The following is a 20,840-nucleotide window of genomic DNA, read 5'->3' on the forward strand; positions in this document are numbered from 1 at the left end:
ATGCTGAATGTGTCTTGTGTCATGCGAGATCATTTAGCAGACACATTCAGCATTTCATCTTAACTTTTATTGATTCATTTAGAGTAAACTTTATATTTTGTAGTAAGTCGACGCCGACGTAATGTTTCTCTATATATCTTCTATATGCGCCATTGATTTCAACATTACCTTTATATGTCAACAATTATTAACCACGAACACATAGGGTGGTCTGCCCACATTCTTTCGTGCGATCTAATCCAATCAGAAGTCAACTGCAAGCTATCTACGGCTTTTGATTGGATTAAATCTGCACGAAAGAATGTGAATAAATTAAAAGTGGTCACACTTTTGGGCGCCTTGCTGTAATCAAAAATTCTATCTTAGTCATCTTTTATTTTTTATCAACGTGCCACAGAAATCCCACAAGTCGCTCACCGGAGATTGGGACCTAGTTGTTCCTTCGGTTGCTTTGTGCTAGCTGGAAGTGCTGGAAGTACGGCTGTCGTTTGTCGTTTGCTGGTTATGAATTTCACAATTTATACTGACCCGACAGTCTGCCTCAAACTTGCAGAACAACATGAGGTATTTTAAATTTAGTTTTGTTAATTAAAACTGCGTATTTGGTAAAAAGTAAGCAACCGTTCATTTGGGTATTATGGCAGGTTGCTACCAACTCTTCTTCAAGCATCCAGACACCCCTTCCTCTAGCGACATGGTCTACAGCTAAGACGCCAATGAACGAAGGGAGGCTCTACAAGACGGACGGGAAAAGAAGAGCTCGAAATGTGGAAAGCAGTCGAAAATACAGGAAAAGAAGGTGACAGTGCTACTGCTTGTAAATGACGCCACGGTGACCAAAAATTTTTCAATCGTCAACGACAATCTCTGGCAACTTGAACTTTTTTTACTGAAATTAGTGATCATATTTGTAAGGGCTCTTTCGTAACTTTTTTCGTTATGACTAAACTTCAGAACATTCAAGAAATTGAAGTAACCTTTGAAGCCAAGGTCACACTTGCTTTGTATAAAAATAAATGCACACGTCACTAAGGGTTAAAAACCGTTTGTCTCCGTTCTTTTCAGGAGGGAACGCTTTCAAAATCTGGAGCAAGCTAATAAAAGACTGCAGGAGCAGATCGAAGAAGTAGACAGACAGCTACAAGAGTTGAATTATGCTTTCCATCTGTTTGTGCAGCATGCAGAATGTTGCGAGCACTGCTGTAATATCAGGATAGGTGAATAAGCACCTCATATTGATCATGATCAGGTGACCTTTCAGGGATCATAGCAGCATTCTCCAGTTTGTATATATTTAGAGTTTAGTGTTCCACTGTTGACTTTTTCATTTACAATGCTGCAGTTGTTAATTAAGTAATTATTTTCTTTAACTGCCATAGTTATTGTAGTTTGGCCTTTTTATGTAAAGAAATGTAAATTTTGCCAAATAAAGTTACACTGCCTGTCATCTTGGAATTTTATCCTTTTAACTATTCATGAGTACTTATAAAAATTGTATGGACAAATCATTATTTTTAATCTTTCTAAAAGTTATTTTTCATAAGTGAAATGAAACCCATACTAACCAAGATACAAAAATGAACAAAGAACATGACACCATTAATGATTTTCTGATAACATGCAAAACATTAAAAATTTTAGACTTTTTCTTTAATGGTCAGGCGATCATGGGCGTGGCCCAATGACGTCATATCTACAGTCTGGACTGAGTAAAGCATTCAACCATACCTTAACGAGAAAAATTGCTAAAACTTTATAGCCGCAAATGTCCCTAACAACGGAATGGTTGATTAATTTTGAAAATGCCCACAAAATCAAACCCTGAAACAGGTTGATGTGGATTTGTCTTTATCGGTGTGAAATACTAAAGCAATGAAATTTATGACAATATTCTTTTGACTGGGTCATCTATCTTCACAACCTGGATCCCAGAAACTATTTTGCAAAACCAAGAAAAATGATGACCCCTCTCCATTTCATCCTTGATGAAAATATTAGCCCCCCACAGGCAATCCAAAACAGCCTTGCCCCCCCCCCCCCCTACATAAATAATGAGCACTCCCTTATGCCAACAAAAGGTTACAGAAACTTGGATCAAATTAAGCTTTTTTTGCTTGGAAAGCGAATGAAACTAAACAGTTTACAGATCTTTACGAAAAATTATTTTTAAACAAAGCCGACAGTGCCTGATTGAATGTTGTGATGTTTTTTAGCTACAAGAGTTTAATCAGCACCTGTTAAACTAAAATTTGTCACCAGTTCACTTTTTGTGATCACTGGTGCAAAACATTGTTGGAAACCGCTTCAAACTTTGATTGACGGAAATATTGGAAACATTTCCACGGGTGTTTCGGTTTCTGAAGTCGCATATCAATGCAAACGGTGGTAACTACAGTGTAGTTTCTATGCTTGAATTGTCTGAAATTTGATCATCCCTACCATTTTTATAATCAAAATACAAGACATTGTCAGACACTCAAATGAATGAAAAAATACAAGTTTAATAAAAATCCATGTCAATCTTCTTTTCCATAAAATCCAATGTCAATGCTATTGTCAGTTCGGTCAAGATTAATTGCCCGGGAGGGGGGTACTCCAGATTTCAATTAATGGGGATGATCGCATGGGGGCAAATATCAAGACCCAAAAAAATCCATGGGGCTTCCAAGATAACCCCCCAAAAAATCCCTAGATCTAAAATTGACCCCTCAAAAAATTGTTTGTACCTTAGTTGCAGAACTACACAGCCAAGGCACTACCATGATTAAATCAAAAATACTTGCCAAATTTTCCTACCCCCCAAAAAACCGGAATCGAAAATTTCAAACCCCAAAAATGCTTTGATCATCCCCGTCACTTGAAATCCCGAGTACTCCCCCTGGGATAAATAGGAGCCCACAAAGTGCAATGTCCAGTAACTATGGGCCAATAGTTATCTGCTGATCATGATGTAATCCTATAGAAAAACATAATGTGGGCTGACCAGATCATTCCCATCCCCAGAGGCCATGATCCTTTCTTCGCACTGACCAAAAGGCTTGCAGCAGATGTGAGCCACCCCAGAAAAAAAGCCATTCAACCCTGCACATGATGAGAATTCAATTACTGCATGAGATCAAAACATTAACCCTCCCACTCAGTCAATAAGGTTATAGTATGTTATCTGGACAGCTGTACTGCTTGCACTCTAATTAGGCATTGTTGTGCAGTGGATCAATCAGATTTCAGGAATTTGTTGATACACTTAGGAGAATATTTTGTCAACTCCATATAAAGAGTTGTATCTACCGGTAGGTATAAAATGGGTAAAACAACAGAACATATAACTATCTAATTTCGTTTCCTTTTTATAAGTTGGCCTGTTTATTAGTAATTAAGAATAATAGCACTTTTTACATCATAAAAGTTACAAATTGCTTTGCTAAATGCAATGGGCCATTTGCATAAAACGGTCACACAGTACAAAATCTAGGTGACAGGCTACAAAACAAAGCAACTTGCACCAGTCAAGCAGGAACTCTTCTTTGTTTTGGATGTCCCTCCCAGCAATAAGCTTGCCATCCAGCATAGCCATTTGTACCGTGTGACTGTTTTATGCAAAGGGTCCACTGTCAAGTTATTTTCATATCATAAAGGAGATTATATTGGAAATCATTAATTTTATAAATAAGTTACATACCATGGGTATTAGAATATCTTTATATTAAATCACCTTGAATGTCAGTGAGAATTGAAAAGCATGACTTTGATTTGATTTGACAAATATGTTAGTTGTGTTGATTTGTTTTACCACAGGACACAATAACAAACAAATAATGTGTTCACGCTTTTCTAATTTATATTATAATAAAAATTTCACACTTTTCTTAAGTGGACTGTAATAATATTACAGAAAAACTTAATGATACACTTTATCAATGGCTTGCTTATATTTGTTCATTGTATTCAAAATACTGTTACCTTTGTTATCAGAAAATATGGCAAATCTAAACTCTGAGTAGCAGGTCAAGCAAAGCACAAAAACAATTGACATACATACATCAAATAACATACCGGTATTTTAGATGTCTACCTACTGAAGCAATGTAATTGAGGTGATTCCCTTGAATTTCACTATTAAAACATAGACCTAATAAGCTGACACAAGGAGTTATGGGCTACTTAGTGTCAGCATCATCTGTCTTCCACAAGAGTTAAAACATACCATACAAATTTATTATCAAACAGAGGAAGTTTCCCAAATAAATAAAGTTGCAGTTCAGTTTCAGTTCGAAGAATTTCCATGTAAAATCATTCTTAATGAATGGGAATCACCTTTATAAGTAACCTGCCTCTAATGCATTACTTGTTTCCAATGCCTGTTATTCGAACGTTGAAAGAAATTCTTTTAAGTGATCTACACTGTACATCTAAATTTTAAAGTCTTTTGATAGTTACATATTTTTTTTATCTATCACTATTTAGCATAACCCAGTGGCTGATTGGTGCTCAACGCACAATATGGTAAGCTAAACAGGCATCTAATTTCAATCAATAGAATGCCAACAGAGTGTACATACAGTTTTTTTTAAATAAAAGTATAAATAAATCAGTTACGGTAAACCACTGTTCCATGTTAAATAGAACAACCACTGGGTTATTGTTAAAAAATTACACTGTTGTTCTCAGTTCTAACTATCAGCTAATAAAAACCCTGAGTACTTGCATTCTAGTTGTCGAATACAATTTGTCGCCAGTGATGTCATAAAAATTTGCTTTCAAAATATTATCTTTAAATGAGTAAGCACAAGTCTTTACAGTAACCTTAAGGACGTTAGCAGTGATGTTTGATGTTACGTTGCTGCATTGGGTGGGTCTGATTTACTACAAGCTATGAGCGAATCCTGTTCTGCAAGTGTATTTTCATCCTTAGGATTGGGTGACCCTTCACTCTTGGGAGAGTTTGGTGAGAGTTTAGGAGATGATAAAGGTGATTTGTCACCTGTGTTTTCAGAATTAACATTTTCACTAGTACCATTTTCTGTAGAACTGGTAACATTATCATCAAAAGAAACATGCTGCTGCACCTCTGTGCTTGAGACATTGTCACATACTTCTTTATTTGGAACGTCTTTCTTGTGAGGATCTAAGAAAACCACAACCACTGAGATGTTGTCATTAGAACCTCCAGTTTTAGCAGAATCCACAAGAAGTTTAGCAACAGATGATCTATCTCCTCCCTCTGCTAAATGTTTAACCACTAAATCAACAGCTTCTACAGGCTTAATAACATCCCACAGACCATCACATGCTAATATGAGGAAGTCTTCATCACCTGTCAAAATACCAATAACAAGAGTTAGCATGCCCTCCAGTAGGAACATAACCAATTTCTATCTTTAGAAGTATATGTTCTCTCAAAGTGCTTGCTCTAAGACTTGAGTGTTCTCCTTGGGGCAAATTCCATAGACAGGGTTGCAAATAAGTCAGTCATCAGATATTGGTCAACCAAAATTTGCTTTTGTCCGACGAAATACCAAGTGTGGTCGGACATGATATCCAGGCATTTTTTTTATCGCAAATCATTTAACGGCATGATGAATAAAAATTCAACCTTTTGTTTTTGGTGATGTCCGACCACAATTTTGTTTTGTCTGACGAAGATGGTGTCTTAGTAGGACACATGTCCTTTCAAGTGAAAAAAAATTATTTGCAGACCTGAAAGATGTTGGCAGTTTGGGATAACAATACCACTCTGTAGTAAAAAGGTTTAAAAGGTAACAAAGTGGCACAAATTTGTTTGTTTTTTAATTCAGGAGGGAACTAAAATTATATACATGCCAAAGCATATTCGAATTTTATTATATCTTAACTGAAACTTTTAGTTTCAATAAGGAAGTTTTACAGAACAGAATCATTTCCTTCCCATTTTGTAAAATCATTTACCTTCAAGATCAAAGTGCTCATTATCTGGCTCTCCACTGATATAAGGCTTGTGTTCAGCATCACCAATTGCCCGTGATACTGAAAGACTTCCATTTACACGCCAAGCACCAAAAAACACAACACAACCTCCAAGGGCCTCAATTCGTTGCCTTTCATCCTAAAAAAATAATTGAACAATATATCACATATTATGGGTAAAAGTCTTAGGCCATGTTAACACGGGACTGGTCCGGAACAGATCCAGTCCAATTTTTGGACCGGATAGGCCTTCTGTTTACACGGGACCGTTTCTGAACCAGTCCAAAACGGATCCAAAACTGGACCTGCTATTTTGCAATAATAATAATAATAATGATACCGTATTTATTCTGCTATAAGCCGAGCCATTTTTTCACAAAATCTAACTGAAGACTGGTCAAAACTCAACGAAATTGGGGGTTCGGCTTATAGCCGGGTATTTCCGCCGAAAAAAAATTCAATGGTAGTAGAAAAGAGTTGGCCTCCCAAAGACCAACCCCTAACGTCCTCGTTCGTGGGAGGTGGGCAACGGTGGAGTAGAGGACTGCCTGTCAGGGTGAAGTACAGTGGGACTTAGGTCCCAGGGCCGCTACAGTAGCTGTGAAGGCCTGGCAGAAACCCTGAAAAAGCTGGCAAACAGGGGCTATGGCAAGTCTGCAGGGGGCTAGTCACCCCCTCAGACTCAACATGTGACTACAGAAACCGAAACAGAAACTTTACAGTGGGAAATGGTGGGTCGCCAGAGGGAGGACCATTCCATGGATGGTAGCATGACACTTGCTGACCAAAACCTCCAGGGAGTTTGTGAGCCGAAACCCTCTCTTTTGGGGCCTGGGAAGGCCTAGAACAACCTGGCGAAGGTCGGCCGAAAAAGAACTTAAGTCCCTGCACCTGACCTGGAATGGGATCCGGAAGGCGGCACAACAACGCTCCCCCTGGGGAGAGACTGTAGAGGCCTTATGCGTCCAATGGCGCAAAAAGGATCGATGATGATGAGAAAAGAGTTGAATTTGAATAAAATATTCATCTAAGCTGAGTGATCATCGACAAAAAAAATTAACAAGAATTTGTAATTAATTCTTTTATTTAAGTGGTGGCTCCTAAAAAGCCATTTGGTTTAGTGAAGCAACGTTTAGAATGAAGTTTTTATTCGTCTTTTCTTCGCTATTTAGGCTGGAACTGCGGTCGTCCATCGGCTTGCTCTGGAATATTATTTTGTCGGCGTGCATGATCGTCTTTTGAACGGTCAAGAGCATTCGAAATCCCGCATGTTTTGAACAATTTCCACGCAATCTCTCCTACAATTAAATTTTCTGCCTGAGACAGTTTCTGTTCCTTCAGCTTCTAAAAGTTTTATGCAGAATCACTGCTAACGTGACGCTTCAAGAGAAGAAAGAATCGATTGTTTTGACTTGCTTTTGTGACGTCAGAAACTGACCAATCAGAAGCGGCTGTTCCCACGGGTTTGGCAAACATTGTAACACGATCTGACAGAAAGCGGCCGCATGTAATATTTTTGTTCAAAACTTAAAACTGTTAATACCACGACTTCTCTGCTAAAAGAAACCACTGCAGAAGAGTTTGATTGGATTCAGAATACTCGACAAATACTGGCAACAGCACAGCATTTCGTTTTGATATCGTTCGTTGAATTTTGAACCTGCTTGTCCCAAAAAAAAACCAAATGAGCAGATAAACAATTACAACACAATACTACAGCTACGGGTACTATTTCATAAAATTAATAAGAACTAATAAGACCTAACACAAGCAATCAGCAATCCCCCCCCCCCAACCCCCCGCAAAAAAATGTGCATGATGCTTCTCAGTACCTCTCTATCTGGTTTGTGAGGATTCATCAATTGATAAGCCTGTCCAGCTTTACACAGTACAACCTGTGAATCACCTAACCAGGCCACATAGAGTGTTTCACCATTTATGAAGACAGCGACACCTGTAGAACCACTACGAAGACCCTACCACATTTGAAAAAAATAATACACCATTAGCACAAACTGAAAATCCCTGTTAACACTTCTATTAAATCTTTTATTAGTGCAGAATGCACTATTGTGATGGTTTGGTGGGTTGGCGTTTGCTAAACCCCTAAACCACTAAACCACTAAACCACTTAATCACTAAACCACTAAATCACTAAACCACTAAACCGCTAACGCGGTGTAAACTTTTAATCACCAATAAATTAATTAATATCAATTGAAGGCGTAAGCGCAAGAAACGCACTTTGTGTTTTGGCCAAATTGAAAGTTGTCACAAACAACTCCAAATTTCGCACGCAAGTTCGTTTACGTGTGCTCAACACTGCCCTGTATTTAATTTTGCTGGTCTTTCCTTCGTTTTCGAAAAATAACACATGCAAAAAGACAAGGTTTTTGCTTGCGCGGCGTCTTTTGACTTTTCTTTTACAAACAATAAACAAAGGAAACCTTTTGTTTCTCAAGACGATGAAGTCAGCTAAATTTTTAGGGTTACAGTCCTAGCCCTAACGCAAAAGGTAACCCCAAGGCCGTAGGGTCGGGGTTAGAGTTTCAGATTAGGGTTACAGACTTAGCCCTAACGCAAAAACAAAAAAAAAAAAAAAAAAAAAAAAGTTTAACGCTAACCCCAAGGGATTAGGGAGTTAAGCCGTTTTCAAGTTAAGTTTAGGATCAGAGTGAGTCAGCCTCAACCTTTTATAGATCGCGCATTTAATGCAGTAAGCTTTCACGCCAGTTTGCTTGCAGCTAGCTTTTCTGCAGTCTGTTTGCAGTTATCTTAGCCTAGTTTTTGTTGTTACGGGCAAGACTATTTTACTCTGTTACCGTTAGCTGTAATTTGCCGAGGTGAAAGTGAAATAAAGACTGATTGTTGATTGAATACGTTTGCTCGTGTTGTCACATTATACTAGTTTTGCTTTCAGTTGAGTGCCGCCGGCTTGCTCTCACTTCTATCTCCACTCCTTACATCATCACACATCTACAAAATCCCGCGAAAACAAGATAAACTTATGAGGTTTTCGTTCGCACGAATCGATAGATTCATTGATGAATATTTAATGAGACACAGACAATATTTTGCGAAGGGAAGGTGCCCTGGGGAACATATAAAGAATTTTTTAAAGTCTAAAACCAGGTCACTTCTCGGCAACTTTGTCGCGGCAGTACCCAAGCGGATCCTGCAAAACTCGCGTTGACGAAGTTCCCGGCAAGAAACCTCTTGTTTTAGACTCTCTATGCCGCCAGGCTCAAAACTACCTCGGTTTGTGCAACGTTTTTTTCCGAAGCGCTAAACAGCGCTGTTGTACAAAACAAAGGCAGAAACATCACTCAGTTCTTCGAGCGATGCTGTAAACTTACGGGTATTCAGACTTAATGATGTCCTTCAACCACCTGGCAGCAGCACTTACGCTAAAACTAACCAAAGGCTTCAAATGATTTTCAGGAACAAACGGCCATTTTTTTTTTCTCTTTCCTCTCACGTGACGCCTATCAGGTGACATCGCGTCACAATGTGTTCAGTCCAGTCCTTTTCTTAAAGCGAATCCTCAAAATGGTGGATAGGAACTAAAATCATGGCCCTGACACGTTTTTCAACCTCTCCGGACAGTTAAATAACGCTAGAAGGAAAGATTTACACGCGATGTGTCGAAAAACTGATGCTGCTGGCTGACTGTGGAGAACGTAAGTTTTGCAAAACGCCTTTGTTCTTTGCATACGTAATTTCTAAAAAACGAAGCTAGATTCAGCGAATTTGAATACAGATCAATGTTAAGCACACGTAAACAAACTTGCCTGCGAAATTTGGAGTTGTTTGTGACATTTTTTTAATTTGGCCAAAACACAAAGTGCGTTTCTTGCGCTTAGGCCTTCAATTAATTAATTATTTCTGTAAAGAGGAGGGGGGGAGGGGATGGAGAGAACCTGACCGTGTGCCCTTGGTATAACGGGGAGTGTGTTTACGATACTTACAATTGAAGAACTCAAAGTATATATTTGTTTCAGAAAGCACTATGCTCTCCTTGTGGTACAATTCTTTCTCCAACAAAATACTTTGTGCTAAACGCATGCGCAGATCAGTCTACATCACGAACATTGCGTGTTTCTTCTGCAGAAGGATTCGTGTAGACTCCATGGCGCCAATTTAAAACCACAAATTAATTGAATTAAACACTAAGGCGTCATAGTGGTTCATGTGAAATAATTCCTGATATGGCAACGCTGTTTTCTTAGAAAAGGTGATAATATCCCTGTTATAATCAATGTCGCCTTGTTTGCAGAAAATAAATCACGTTACCATATCATCGTGTTACATCCGTTTCGACAAAAACAAAAGTGTAATGTTACATGTTTTTGATAAAAACAAAAGTATCTCGTTTACTGTTTCAATATCAAACTGAAATTCAAGCTATCGAAAATTAAAATAACAGGGACGTGTTTAGAAATTTTGTATTAAAGCCTAAGGTGGTGTGCTTTTCAATGCGGTAGAATTCCTGTAGAATCCGTGGCGTTAATTTAATTAAATTAAAAAGGCATCACAGCGATCTGCGAGAAAAACAACAGTATCATATTACATCCGTCACTTCCTTTCCTTTGATTTGTTCTCCATCGGTTGAACTAACCTCCGTTTTATTTTGTAAAACCTCTGCCTCTTAAGTTGTTTGAACATGCTTTCGTGACGGTTCCGACATTTCTTGAAAGAAATCTTCACACTACGTGCTTCTCGGCTTCATGCTTGAGTGAGCGTGTGACGTGTTCACCAGACCGTGGCGAGAGCATAATCTGGCGCACGAAATGCTTTAGCGACAATGTCGGGGAAGAAGCCGCCAATTTTATCGACAATTTCGGGGAAAAGTCGCAATTTCGACATTTTATGCTTTGTAAATTATAGTTTGTGCTCTGCTCGTGCACTGTTCTGAAAATTTGTAATTTTTTAGGTTGTTTTCTATATGCTGAAGGAGACAATGCGGTATGATTCTTGTAGAATCCGTGGCGTTAATTAAATTAGACTTAAACGCATCATAGCAGTCTAAGGGCCTCTTCACATGAGCCCGGTTTACGAGCTGTCTCAGTTACCAGGACGGATTTTGACCTCTGTTCATATGGAACATTTTAGCCCGGTTGACGGGGATAAAATTCAAGAAACGAAGGCAAAATGGCGACACATAAAGTTGCATCTTTCGCGACTATCGTAGCTTTATTGACCCATGTAACTTTATTAATAAAGCTAATTCGCATATTTCTGAAGTGGAAATAGATACAAGGCAAAATTAAACCATTTGGACCGCCCAATTACGAAAGGGAAGCTAAGTATTTTCTCAAAAAAAGTTGCGTCCCGGCGACCGGGCTGGAGCGTTCATATGGGAAAATATTCTTCCCGGTTGTCGAGATCTTGGGTGCAGAAACCGAGATATCGGTAACCGGGCTGGCCCACCTTCTCATATGAACACATCCAAAATTTTACAAGAAAATAGGAGTGAGCCGAGATCTCGGTAACTGGGCCAGCCCGGTCAACCGGGATCATATGAAGAGGCCCTAAGAGAAAAACAAAGGTATCATGTTACAAACCTTTGCACGAAAAGCACAAATATCACATTAGCTGCTTCAATACTGAACTGAAAGGTGAACTCATTTGACTTATTCTCAAGCGAAATTACCCTGGAAAATTATTATCATGTGGTCGATTGATTGGCCATAATGCATTCTGCACTGTCCTTTGAGTCTCTGAGTTTTTCATTGAGTTTAGCATAAAGTGACACACAAAGCAAAACGGGACAAGGCAGTTGGCGGGGGGGGGGGGGGGGGGCACCAAACCAACTATCGAAGTTGAAACAGAGAGCCATCATATGATCAATAGACTCCCCTGTGTAGCCAATAAGAGTTCGGGATTACCTCATAGACAGTCAGTGAATTATGCTAATTTTCGATACACTGCCTTGGGAGCATGAACGAGTACAATTGCCAAAATCACAAACAAAAGCTTTAAATAAACAACGCAACGCTTGGGGATCGCTCTTTTCATGTGGCCGCCCCTAAATTATGGAACAATCTTCCAAGTGAAATAAGAAACATGCCATCTCTGCAAAGTTTTAAGAAAGCCATCAAGACCTTTTTATTTTTAAAAGCTTTTTAATTGTACATTTCTTTTTATAGTCATATACATTTTAATCTTTTTTAGCTTGTGAATTTAAATTTTAAATTTTTAGTTTTTTTTAACTATATTGTAATGCGCAATTGAAAATTTTTAAATTGATAATTGCGCAATATAAGTAAATTATTATTATTATTATTATTTTTAGTGAGCTTTCCATTGAATAGATCGGTCTCTGGGTTATGCTAAAACAATTCTGGACAGCTTGCTTTTGGTTTCTATCTTTAGTTGGTGAAAAGATCCTTACAACATAAAGATATTGGGTAGGTCTTTGAACATCTTAAAATGTACTCAAATATCCTAAGTCTCCTTACCTCTCTTTTAGCCTTTGCTACAAAGCATTCATCAGTCTTTTCAAATGCTTGTTTCAAAGCCAGACCTGGATCAGTATCAATGTGTTTGTTTCTTGCCAAATGACAATGAAGATGAGTGGCAGCATAACTGGAAGCATCGACTCCACTATGGCCGTCATAAACAGCAAAGAATGCCTGATTGGTGTACTCCTTTACACAAATGGAAAAAAAAAGAAGTCATGAGATAAAATTGTACCAGTGGCATTAATAATAATGCAATGATTGGCATTCCAATCATTGCATCAGTTATTCAGTCAGACCATTTACTTGTCAACACCATGGCAGCCAAAGAAAGTGTCCATATTTAGCAGGTTATTAAGAGAATGTATCAGTTAAGGTCTAAAACCACTGTCTCTAATAATGAGGCATTCATATAAAGGCTGGGTTTCTTTAACTCAGGATTTAACATACTGTTCGTAATAAATTATCATTACTTTCTAAGCAGGTGTCTGAAAGATTTACTATATGTCCATAATAACAAGGTGTTTGAAATAAAAAAAAATGTTCTAATACAGTTTACTCCCCCTGTGTAGACACCTCCCTATTCTGACACCTCATCATTACAGGACAGTAGTTTAAGTCCTGGCGAATAAGAAATACTGAAAATAACTCCGGCTACTATGGACTTTCTCTATTGCCGACACCAAATAGTGGTCCTGAAGGTGTCCATTATGGGGGAGTTGACTGTAGTATGATTTACGAAACATGTACAACCGGTATGTAAAACACTAGAATATGCCTAGTAACAACAAAACAACAGGACTTGGTTGTTTAAGTGATGGATAATGCTACCCACCGGATAAATCACTATCCAGTGGATAGCATCATTTGTTTTGCCAGCACTAATCTACTGGATAGTAACTTATCTGGTGGATAGCATTATCCATTGGTAAATTTTACTACCATAATTTTATCTAATTTGTTCACACACAAAAGTGTTAATTAAACAAATTTTAACACAATTATTCTTGGCCAAGACATCTCCTTAATCAAAAAGGGCTAGTATGAAAATAACTGAAGGGGCAATGCAAGAAACACACTTTGAGTTTTGGCCAAATTGAAAATTGTCACAAACAACTCCAAATTTCGCACGCAAGTTCGTTTACGTGTGCTCAACACTGCCCTGTATTTAATTTTGCTGGTCTCTCCTTCGTTTTCAAAAAATAACACATGCAAAAAGACAAGATTTTTGCTGGCGGCATATTAAGGAATTTTCTTTGACAAACGATAAACAAAGGAACCCTTTTGTTCCTTAAAACAATGAAACCAGCAAACGTTTTAAGGATCAAACTATAACTCAAACAACTCTAACCCTAAGGTTAGGGTTTAAGCGCTTAACCCTAAGGCAAAAGGGAACCCCGAGGCTCAGGGTTGGGGTTAGCGTTTTAAGTTAGGGTTACAAAATCAAGTTACAGTTAGTGTTTCAAGTTAGGGTTTAGATCCTCGTCGGCCTTAACCCTAAGATCGCGCTTTTCTTGCCGTAAGCTTTCACTCCAGTTTGCTTGCGGTTAGCTTTCACTGCAGCCTGCTTGCGGTTAGCTGTTTTTTGTTGTTTGGGGCAACACTATTTTGATAAGTTTTCTCGATAAAGCGCCTGCACAACACTCAACTTCTGTGACACGTGCGCCGTTGATCCGATTTAAGGAAGGCCAAGTAAATGGCATGGCGAGCATGCTCAGCGAAATCACATTCTGCTGGTTTTCCAATTACACCTTGCTTTTGCTTTTAGTAAAGCACTGTTTGCTCTCCCATCTCCTATCCTTACATTATTACATCACACAATCTAGATCTTCAATTATGCAATGACCTCTAGACATTTCCTTGGCCACAATCTTACGGCTCTATTTAATACATAATGCCTCTAAATAAAACAGTGCCCCTCAGAAAGAAGTGAGAAGCAAATTACGTCGAAAAACCGAATTTAACACGGAACGGCAAGGGTACAAATGTCACAAACGTAGGCCCGTCACCTTTATTTTGCTAAAACTCCGAGGACGTCGACTTTCCGTTTCACAAGCAGCTTTCGAGGCATAATTTCTGTCCTCTATTACATCTAATTCCAGGAAAAGCTGTAGAGCGCCTTCACGAGCCGTTTTGAAGTCGTCGCCTTCCATAAATACACTGAAATAACGCTGAATAACGTCGAGCGAAGTTTTCGCTCACTGTTCGTTCGCGTGGACATCAGTTCATTGAAGACGCCGTTATGAAATTTTTATTTCCGGTGGTGTGACGTCAGGGCCCATTGTGAATTACCCAATCAGCGCCACATCCAGAATCTGGATGTTTGACATGACCCAATCAAAGCGTTTGTGTCAGGCCTTCCTCTCCTGTTTCCTTCCCTACCCTCCCCCCTCCCCTTAGGAAGGCCTGATACTCAGGTTATCGCGGCAGCATCCAAGTGGACACTACAAAACTCGCCTTGACAAAGTTCCCGGCAAGAAACTCTCGTTTTAGGCTTTTATTCTGCCAGGCTCAAAACTACCTTGGTTTGTGCAATGTTGTTCTGGAGCGATAAACAGCGCTGTTGTACACAACAAAGGCAGGAACATCTCTCAGTTCTTCGAGCGATGCTTTTAACTTACGGGTATTCAGACTTAATGATGTCCTTCAACCACCTGGCAGCCGCACTTACGCTAAAACTAAACAAAGGCTGTGATTTTTAGGAACAAACGGCCATTTTTTTCTGTTTCCTCTCATGTGACACCTATCAGGTGACATCGCGTCACAATGTGTTATCCAGTCCTTTTCTTCTTTTCTTCCACAACAATGGCGGCTAGAAACTAAAAGCATAGCTCTGACACGTTTTTCAACCTCCCCGAACAGTTAAATAACACTAGAAGGAAAGATTTACACGCGATGTGTCAAAAAACTCATACTGCTGGCTGACTGTGGAGAACGTAAGCTTTGCAAAACGTCTTTGTTCTTTGCATGCATAATTTCTAAAAAACGAAGCTAGATCCAGCGAATTTGAATTAAGCACACGTAAACGAACTTGCGTGCAAAATTTGGAGTTGTTTGTGACAATTTTCAATTTGGCCAAAACTCAAAGTACGTTTCTTGCTCTTGCCCCTTCAACAGTACTTTGTACTTTGTACTTGAAGGAAAATAAACACAATAGCCTCATGTACAGATATTTTTCCTTGGACATTATTTGTTCCTTAACACAAAGTTTTCTCTAGCTTCACTTAATAGATACATCTATGGACAAATATTTGTGCATATAAAGCTCTGTTTAATAGAGGAATAATATTTTATTCCTCTATTGACTTCCTTCGACCGTGAATCAGGGGTATAAGGTGCCCATGCTTAATTAGGTGACTTGTGTAAGGTCCCTTTAATGTCAACATATTATCTATTTTGTTGACTCAATGACTCGCCATGAGAGACAGAGCTAAGGGTAATTGGGAAATCAAACACAGGGTAGGCTTCTTACATTACTATCTCATGAACAAAGTTACCTTTGGAAATCCAAAGATACTGTTATACTGAGGCAAGATAACATGTTTATCCTCCATTTTCCTTCTTGTGTTCTTGATGGCATGGACATATGATTCATATTTCATCTTTGATTTATAAAAGCATGGAGGTTCACTGTCCCACTCCTTGCAAATTTCTACAACTTTGTTTATAACATCTTTGGCTATTTTAGGGGCATCAAGTACTGAAAAAAGAGCACTACTGTTAATAAGTGAAACAACACCATCTTGTAGATTGTGTGGTTCCAGAAAATATCCATACATACTACCCAGAAAAGGTAATTGGAAATTCCAAGGGGGCGGGGGGTCTCAAAAGCAAACATTCCTCCGAGGAGAAGGTATTTATATTTTTTGGAACAACACATTTTAAATAGATATATTGTTTACTTTCCCTTCAAAATTACTTGCACATTATAAAAGACAGATGCATGAGAATGAGGCTTGCATGACAAATTGGACCAGCATTGAAAAAGTGTCAAATATGAGTATACTCACAATCATCCTCTGATTGTTCTTGTCTATAGATAGAAAGATCTTTTTCGGTGATTTGCTTGACAGCAGCATGAGTGACAAGTGCACAAGTGACAGCAACTTCTGGAGCTTCACTAAGTAGAGATTGTAAACAAATTTTAATAAAATGTTTTGATCTCAACATGGTGTTGCCCATCCAAGCCTTGTAGTTAAAAATTTATAACCATCTCTTTTTTGTAAATAAACATATTATTGGATGTCCATAATGTTCGCTTGATAAAATGTATGCTTTTAACAAGGCTAAAAGGTTAAAAATTATAAAAATAAAATGTTGAAACCAAACGTTTTCGGCTGTTTGCCCTGATGATGGCAAACAGCTGAAACCTTTTGGTTTCAACATTTTAATTTTATTATTTTTAACCTTTTAGCCTTGTAAATAGCGAACATGTTATTATAAATACATTTTTTATTTATTTTTTTACATCGTCAATATACTTAAGCCAACTAATAAACTTGATAATGTGTGAATTATGTGTAAAGATTAATCTTCACACATTTTGAGCTCTTGCAAACTCGTATAATAATGACTAATAGTACACAAGTACTACCCAACCAATGAGATTGTCATATTTGCATTAGTATTCTAGTAGCATTTCACTAACAATGAGTATACGAGTTCACACAAGCTTGGAATGTATTCAGATTGATAATTAACCTTTATAAAGCAGAAATAACTGGAAATCGTTTACTGACAGTTGTACCAACTTTAGACAGAATTCTACTTAAATTGGATTATTTGCTCTCAATTTCTTTTTAAACAATAGAGTGTTTCTGTCAAGGAACAGTTGGCTGATAGTTGCTCACCAGAAATTTGATGTTTTTATAACAAATATGCTAATTTTAAGACCACATCAAATTTCCAAGGGGCAACTATCAGACTGATAGTTCCGAGACAAAACACTGCTGTTTTTATTGTTCACCACTAAATTTTCTTCCATACGCCCATTTAAAAGCGAGCATCTTGAGTTATTTTTTACCTTTTTGGATGAAAGGCTTGAAAGCCAAAATTTAGCAACAAACAAAAAAAGAAACAGACAAGAAACCCACTAAATGCAGTGAAGGTAGTGAGGTTTTTGTCTGTAGACTTGTTTGTTCACAAAAATTTTCACGTACAACTACTATCTATCTGAGTATTTTCACGTACAACTACTATCTATCTGAGTATTTTCCTTGGACAGCACTATGGGCTGATAGTGTCCCTGTGGGTTAACGCTATTGTGTCATGTAATCAATTTAAACCAATCCAAATATGATAAAAATTTAGTAGAGGTGACAGTTGCCTCATCAACTATCACCTCATAAAAATCGAGAGTGAATAATCTCATTGTAAAATGTAAAAGGGTTTGTATAACCTTTATCAAATCATTATTGGGACTATTGACTATGGTTGGAGGTAATCAAGACTGGACTTCTTCCTCAGTACATTTTCACTAATTAGTTTTCATTTCACATACATTTACATGACACATCTCTACATTTAAGTGTAGTACAAAACTCAGCAAAGGACTCCATTCATATTTTCACAGTACTGTATATAATAGTCTGCATAGTTTTGTTGCTTCCTAAAGTAAAATAACTAATCCTCTGAGAAGGTGTTAATCATATTTCTGTTCTTACTAGTGAATTCAATCTGTCCTTGTTATTCCTATAACTATTTTCATTGCAATTTTATTGTTATTTCTATAGTATTATGTACTGGTAGTGTCAATTAAGTATTTTATTGTGCATACCTAACTGCACTTAATGAATGGCATCATATTACAGCCCTACTCTCTGCAACAACTAGTGAGACAGATCATTTTGTCCGTATGCTTGCTGTTGTAGAAGGACTCGACTGACCAAACACATTTGCATACCCGTACTGTGCGTTGTGCACAGTGGCTTAATCAGATGGATTATAACAAAACTATTTATTAAAATGTGAAGACAATACTGTGGATTAGGCAAAGGTTAATGTATACAACATAAAATGTAGGTTTACTGAATATTCAGAGACACTGCTGTGAAACAACAATCAATACATGTATTATATGTTTCTAATTACATAAGTCTCGCTTAACTGCCCAATTGTAATGCCTAATTCACACCAAACATTGCCCTGCTGTCAATGATTTATTGTTTTAAACCTGTCGTTCAAACTCTGCAATAATTATTTTTTCAATTGAATTAGCCTGTGTTAAGGTAGTTACAAAGAAACGACAGAGAATATCAACCCACTGTAAATATCAGCTCTTTTGACTGTAACTCAATAATAGAGCGCCAATATAAGGGTTATCACACATGACTCTTTGCGACCTTCATTGACGACCAAAATATTGTCGACTGAATGTGGTGTTGAGCTTGGTTACACCCATTAAAATCTATCACTTCAACCTGTATTGAGTTCATTTGATTTAATACACTTAGAACAGTGCAAGGCTGATTCAATCACGCTTTTATGGAATGAAAAATCTAATCCTGCTGAACAAAACAATACCCCATCTCAACAGCATCCAGTTGAATTCTTGACGTTTGTTAATAAAAGCTTTTTTAACCTAAACCACAACTACAAAACATTTTGAAGCGCTTAAAGATAGTTCTTCTCCTAGAAAACTGCGGGGGTTGTTCTTATATTTTAAACAGAACATTGTGAATTTTTCTACATTCAACACGCATTTGTAAACACAAGCAAGCTGCGCGATCGATTTGCTCAAAAGTAAACACTACTAGCTCACGCTAAACTAGCTCAATTTGGCATCTGCAAGGATGGCAGCCATGCCAGTACTAACCTTTTAGTGAGGTACTGCAAGCACCAGTCGATGCATTCTCCTTCCACCTCGTTGATAGATATCGATAGCGGTGTTACTCGAAACGGCAAAGGTTCATCGTCGCCAAAGGCGTTGGGTCGAACCGCCACAAATTGACGCAAGAATTCAACAGACTCCCGCCTTTCCTCCTCCGTCAACAGGACACTCATGACCAACAGACTTTTATAAACCTGGAAACCTCACATATGACGAAGAACGTCAAAAATCTCATCTCGCATTATCGTTGCCCAACGCTCGCAATACAGTAGTATAGTACTATGACTGTTAAGTGTAAAGCGCGTTCGAAAAGGATCATGGATCACGAATCGAAGGCGGTCACGGTCACGGAACACACACCGCGAACTGATTTGAACGCTGTGACTCCCGAAGTGTTTTTGTTTGGTTTTTGCACATTGGGGGCCGCAAGTGGCTACAAAATTTACAAAGACCTCAGAAGGAGACACCTCTTACAGGACCAAGGCCTTTCGATTTTATAAACTAGCAAGCATTTCAGTTCAAAATAATATTAACCCTTTAACCAAGAGTGACCAACATCAAATTTCTCCTCACAACATCTATCAGCCGGAGCCCGGAGGCCCAGGGGGGGGGGGGGGGGTACTCCGGCTTGTAAATGACGGGGATGATCGAATGAAGGCAAAACTCAGGACCCAAAAAAATCCCTGGACCAAAAATAACCCCTAAAAAAATCCCTTGTCAAATTACCCCTAAATTGCCAGGAGGGGCAATAATACACAAAGAAAATCATAAAAAAATTGAACGCTCGTGTTTGTTTATTCATCATACCATAAATACGCCAAGGCCGCCCCAAGGCACTTTAGTTCGTTTTTATTACCCCAAAAAAATCCCCTATTTAAATCAAGTCACCCAAAAAAATACTTGCCAAACTTTCCAACCCAAAAAAATCCCGGAATCGAAAATTTTAAACCCAAAAAAATCCTTCGATCATCCCCGTCATTTACAAGCCGGAGTACCCCCCCTGGGGCCGGAGGACAGGGTGCAAAGCACATAAAAAGAAAGAAGTTACAAACAGGGCGTCTTGGTCATAGTCTTTGACCTCGCGTCTCACTTAAAGTGAAACAGCTTTGAAATTAATTTAACTTGGGCACAATGCACAATGCCTATGTGGGAGAGAGCAAAAGATCGTGGAATTCGCGCGGCGCAGAGCACAAGCCTGGCACAAGATCTAATAACGAAAGCGCAATAAGATTTCACGCGGAAACAACAGACCATGACATTCATCCGGATTATGTAGAAATTTTAGAAAGAAATGTCAACAATAGGCAACAGCGCCTATTCCTAGAAGCGCTAAATTCTATCCAGGACATTAACTGTGTGAATGAGCATGTGCATTTCCCACAAGTTTATTTAACATTGGGAACATCCCTAGAGAACGGCGGTGTTACTTATTATGCAAAAACTGAACCAATTTTAACTCTGATGAAGGTAACAGAGAGTTACCGAAAATTCATTTACCACCTTTTTAAACCGGTTTTAAGATCAGATACAAACCAAATTTTTATTAAACGAATGTTACTCTGACTGCGTCTAAAATATCTTCTCGGCAGGGTTTACACGCCAAAAAC

At 38.3% G+C, this 20,840-nt stretch overlaps 2 protein-coding genes across 2 annotated transcripts; one reads left to right on the top strand and one right to left on the bottom strand.

Moving 5' to 3' along the window:
* The first annotated feature begins 406 nt into the window (after positions 1-406).
* On the top strand, positions 407-1,447 carry LOC144645772 (uncharacterized). The gene is made up of 3 exons (XM_078505319.1): positions 407-564; positions 645-799; positions 1,066-1,447. The coding sequence occupies exons 1-3, from the start codon at positions 505-507 to the stop codon at positions 1,223-1,225; spliced, it is 375 nt and encodes a 124-aa protein (XP_078361445.1). The 5' UTR covers positions 407-504; the 3' UTR covers positions 1,226-1,447.
* Positions 1,448-3,816: 2,369 nt separating this feature from the next.
* Positions 3,817-19,534, bottom strand: LOC144647342 (protein phosphatase 1F-like). Its single transcript, XM_078507138.1, has 7 exons — positions 19,219-19,534; positions 16,415-16,524; positions 15,902-16,104; positions 12,405-12,593; positions 7,776-7,919; positions 5,926-6,082; positions 3,817-5,314 (listed from the first exon to the last, which is right to left on the bottom strand). The coding sequence occupies exons 1-7, from the start codon at positions 19,404-19,406 to the stop codon at positions 4,833-4,835; spliced, it is 1,473 nt and encodes a 490-aa protein (XP_078363264.1). The 5' UTR covers positions 19,407-19,534; the 3' UTR covers positions 3,817-4,832.
* Positions 19,535-20,840: the final 1,306 nt, after the last annotated feature.

The sequence above is a fragment of the Oculina patagonica genome, chromosome 3 (assembly GCF_052425735.1).
Source record: "Oculina patagonica isolate OP01 chromosome 3, crgOcupat, whole genome shotgun sequence".
In the NCBI taxonomy this organism is placed as follows: Eukaryota; Metazoa; Cnidaria; class Anthozoa; order Scleractinia; family Oculinidae; genus Oculina; species Oculina patagonica.